The following is a 3,599-nucleotide window of genomic DNA, read 5'->3' on the forward strand; positions in this document are numbered from 1 at the left end:
AACAAGCACTTTCTGGTAAGACTGTGGTGTATGGCGTTCGATTGTTATCGAACGATTGGAGGTCGACATATAGTGAAGAAATTAACTTTCCATTTATTGTAATATTGACCTAGACCTTTTACTATTGGAGCTGAAAACCCAAGCACTTGCTTTCGGTAAGGAATCGGTATGAGAGATTTGAGTGTAATCGGCTCAATGAACTCGAGTAATTGAGCAGGAACACATGTGGGACGGACAGTCACGCAAGCGGTAATACAACTTATCATATGTTTACTAATAATAACACCCTTTTTGTATGTGTAATAAGTCTAAAATTTCCACAAGTTGATATTAGCCCAGGTGATTTCACACCCCCTTGGAGTGATATCACACCCCCTTGAAAATTATATCACACCCCCTAAAAAAGTGATATCACACCCCCTTCCAAATTTCCGGATTTTGCCACTTCCGCTTAATGCTGTCTACTTTTAATGTAAACAAACGAATTGTTGGCATGGAATAACTGCGGTTTCATGGAAAATAATTTATAGATTGATTTACAAAGCCCCACCCAAATTTTAACAACCATATCATTTTATAGAAATTTGGGAATTTCTAAATGTTGACTTTTTACGTATAATTGTTACTGTTTTGTTTATATGCATCATTGTTTTTGTTACCAATTTTATGAATATAAATAAAATAAAGAAATATTTTGTGTGTGCATGTTTTGTTAACTTTAAAGGAAAAAAACATGATAAAAAGTTTATGATATGACCATTTTGATATCACACCCCCAATCAGCCCTCGAGTCCTAATATCAGCCCTCTGGCTGATATGAGGACTCTCGGGATGATATGGGGTGTGATATCAAAATGGTCATATGATAATCTCTAAATATACTATCCGATCTTGCTAGGGGGAAGGAGGGGACGGGGTGGGGGTATAGTCCGATTTTACTCTGGCCATAACACCAGACTTGGACATTTTGGCAGATAGATTTCCCTCACCAGACATCTTTTTGTCAAAATGTCGTAGCCTGGTGTCAGTGCCAGATGAAACTCGGGCTAGGGGTTATGGATGGGATGGGGTTGGGTTGGGTTCATTTGTCGAGAATAAATCATGGTGGAATATATATCATCGCCAGGCAGCCATCTGGAAAGCTTTCAACAAGTTCTCTTTGGTCCGTAATCGAGAATATTATATTTTGAGACTGATTTGAAAACATGATAACCAAGTGGCAGCCATTTTTGATTTTGAAAGTTCATATCTTCTATGGCTATTTTCTCAAAAGTACTTGACTGATCTTTCTCAAATTTCATGTGTAGGCAGCCATCTTTGATTTTCACAGTTGATGTTTGTTATCGTTATTTCTACTGGAGCTTTTGATTTTCCTCCCTATTTCCTCTTGACTTGGTTATTAGCTATGAATGTTTCATTTCTAGATTTATTGAGGGAAAAGATGTCCACCAGACAGACATTTTGAATTTGACTGTTGAAGCTTTAATCGCTATCAAGTCTCAGAAAGTAAAATACAAATCTTTCTCAAATATGAAAAGTAGGTTCTTCCTGTGCCTTGGTTTTGAAAACATTTCATTTTGAGATGCGAGCTGCTTCGTAAGAAGAAAAAATATGACCGTCATAAATCTCTCTTGGTCTCATTTATAGACATTAGTTACTGTTCTAGTAAATAGTTCGAATGAGAAACTCAGTTTGAAAGAACAAAGCCAAACACAGCAGTATGAAGTTTTAATCAGCAGGAACCACAACATGCTTCTACTCTTTACGTCACTCAGTCCAATAGATAAAAGTAATGAAAAGAAAAGATCATTTGCATAAAACGACTAAATATCTTACAATGTTGTGCGCCAAGATCCCTCTCGGATCTCTTGATTTGACTAATGACGTCCTTTGCAATAGTATTAAGTATATACAATGTATTTATTTTTCCGTATAGGAGAATTATCTTTGTTCCTGATTCTTACCTATTTGATCTACAGCAAAAGTGTATAAATTATGCGAATAACAATTGTGGAAATCTAAATAAAAATTCCGTGTGGAGGGGTCCGGTTACGCGCATGTATCAATCATATTCAACAAGATGCATAGACACAGTTGCTTCACGCGATTATCCCCCACTTCCAACCTATGCAAAATAATATCGCACTTTGTTTTATGTAGAAGATGAGAATCAATTCAAGATTTCAATGGAAAAATTCACGCGCGACTTGTATTTGGCGCTTACCGGAACGTGACGGTTGACAATACATTGTGACGTCATATTCAAAATGGCGTATGCCCAGGAGGAAAACACATGGTCAAAGGCTGATTTCAAAACTGAAGTACCGTATACACATAGTTCACTTTTCGGAAAATGTAAAATTTCTTAACATGAATATTTCAAAATCATGTGATGAAGATGTTACTGTAAGGACATCGGAATCAAACGAAGAATTCACAGAAGAAAAGATACCAAAGCAAAATGTAAGACGAAGACGTCGACTTCCTCGCTTGGATTTCAATCGAGATTATTGGCCGAACGTGCCATTCATGGGAAGAAAAAGTTCGAGTTCTCATCAACATGTTGTTTTGAATGAAGATTCCAGCCCGATAAGTACGCTGGAGCGGAATATTGAAACCGAAAAAGCACTTACTATTAAACCAAGTCTGGAGAGAGTTCTTGCTTTTGGACGTCGAGCGAAACTTTCACTGTCTAGCTTTGGCCGTTGTCTCCACAAGAATACCTCAGACGAGTCTGCTGATGACGCAGAAATATATGTCAAAACGACCGAACCTAGATTGGAATTACTGACCCTGACGTCGGTAACTAATGAGGTTGGTGCCGTGTAGTCTGTAACAATCATAAACATCCCAGCCAATATGTCCGTCCATCCCTATCAGCAAATATGACAACGACCTTGTAGTTTGCCTAGTAATATTGCAAGTATTATATCGACTATATGGTTTTTTATGTTTCCTAATAATTTTCTTAATTGTTTTCTCTACAGAACGCAGTGACCCCAAGTAAAAGTTTGGATTCAACTTTAGAGGAAGAGGTAACGAGGGAAACGCCCTGTCTGACCCCTGATAAAGAGAGCACACCACGTGGTGTAAATTGAGACACACTCTGGTTATTGGAAGTGTTATATCGGTGAACTGTTGTGAATACAGTTATATTTTGAATCGTGAAGACGAATAAAACAGTATTGTCTGTTTGTTTGTGTCTTTATCGAATTTGTAAACTTTGTTACATATGTAGCGGAACTGGACTGGGTCTATCGCCGGCGACCAGGTAGCTCAATTGGTAGAGCGTCCGTTTAGAGATCTTCTTTCTTCTTTATATCGGACGGTCCCAGGTTCAAACCCCAGTCTGGCCGTGCATTTTTCCTCTCCTGTTACAGTGGTGCCTGTGACCAACCCTTGTTTCAAGCATCGGTTGTAAGCTTGGCATGGGGACACCCGAACATGGGTTGTAAATAGTTGTCTTCGGGGCCGAAGACTTAGAAAAAGGAGGGAGGAATGTAGCGGAACTGGACTGGGTCGATCGTCGGCGACCAGGGAGCTCAATTGGTAGAGCGTCCGTCTAGAGTTCGGAGGGTCCCGGGTTCGAACTTCGGTTC

General features: G+C 39.0%; 1 protein-coding gene across 1 annotated transcript; it reads left to right on the forward strand.

Moving 5' to 3' along the window:
• Positions 1–2,261: 2,261 nt before the first annotated feature.
• On the forward strand, positions 2,262–3,175 carry LOC110454951. The gene is made up of 2 exons (XM_021504782.1): positions 2,262–2,814; positions 2,988–3,175. The coding sequence occupies exons 1-2, from the start codon at positions 2,275–2,277 to the stop codon at positions 3,096–3,098; spliced, it is 651 nt and encodes a 216-aa protein (XP_021360457.1). The 5' UTR covers positions 2,262–2,274; the 3' UTR covers positions 3,099–3,175.
• The last annotated feature ends 424 nt before the right edge of the window (positions 3,176–3,599 follow it).

This window comes from Mizuhopecten yessoensis, unplaced genomic scaffold (assembly GCF_002113885.1).
Source record: "Mizuhopecten yessoensis strain PY_sf001 unplaced genomic scaffold, ASM211388v2 scaffold8123, whole genome shotgun sequence".
NCBI classification, from domain to species: Eukaryota; Metazoa; Mollusca; class Bivalvia; order Pectinida; family Pectinidae; genus Mizuhopecten; species Mizuhopecten yessoensis.

What these genes read in the sequence shown, in the direction of transcription:
- LOC110454951 (XM_021504782.1), top strand. Translation starts at nt 2,275, where the DNA reads ATGCCCAGGAGGAAAACACATGGTCAAAGGCTGATTTCAAAACTGAAG. An exon ending in TGACGTCGGTAACTAATGAG is followed by an intron (nt 2,815 to 2,987) that starts GTTGGTGCCGTG and finishes TTTTCTCTACAG; the next exon opens with AACGCAGTGACCCCAAGTAA.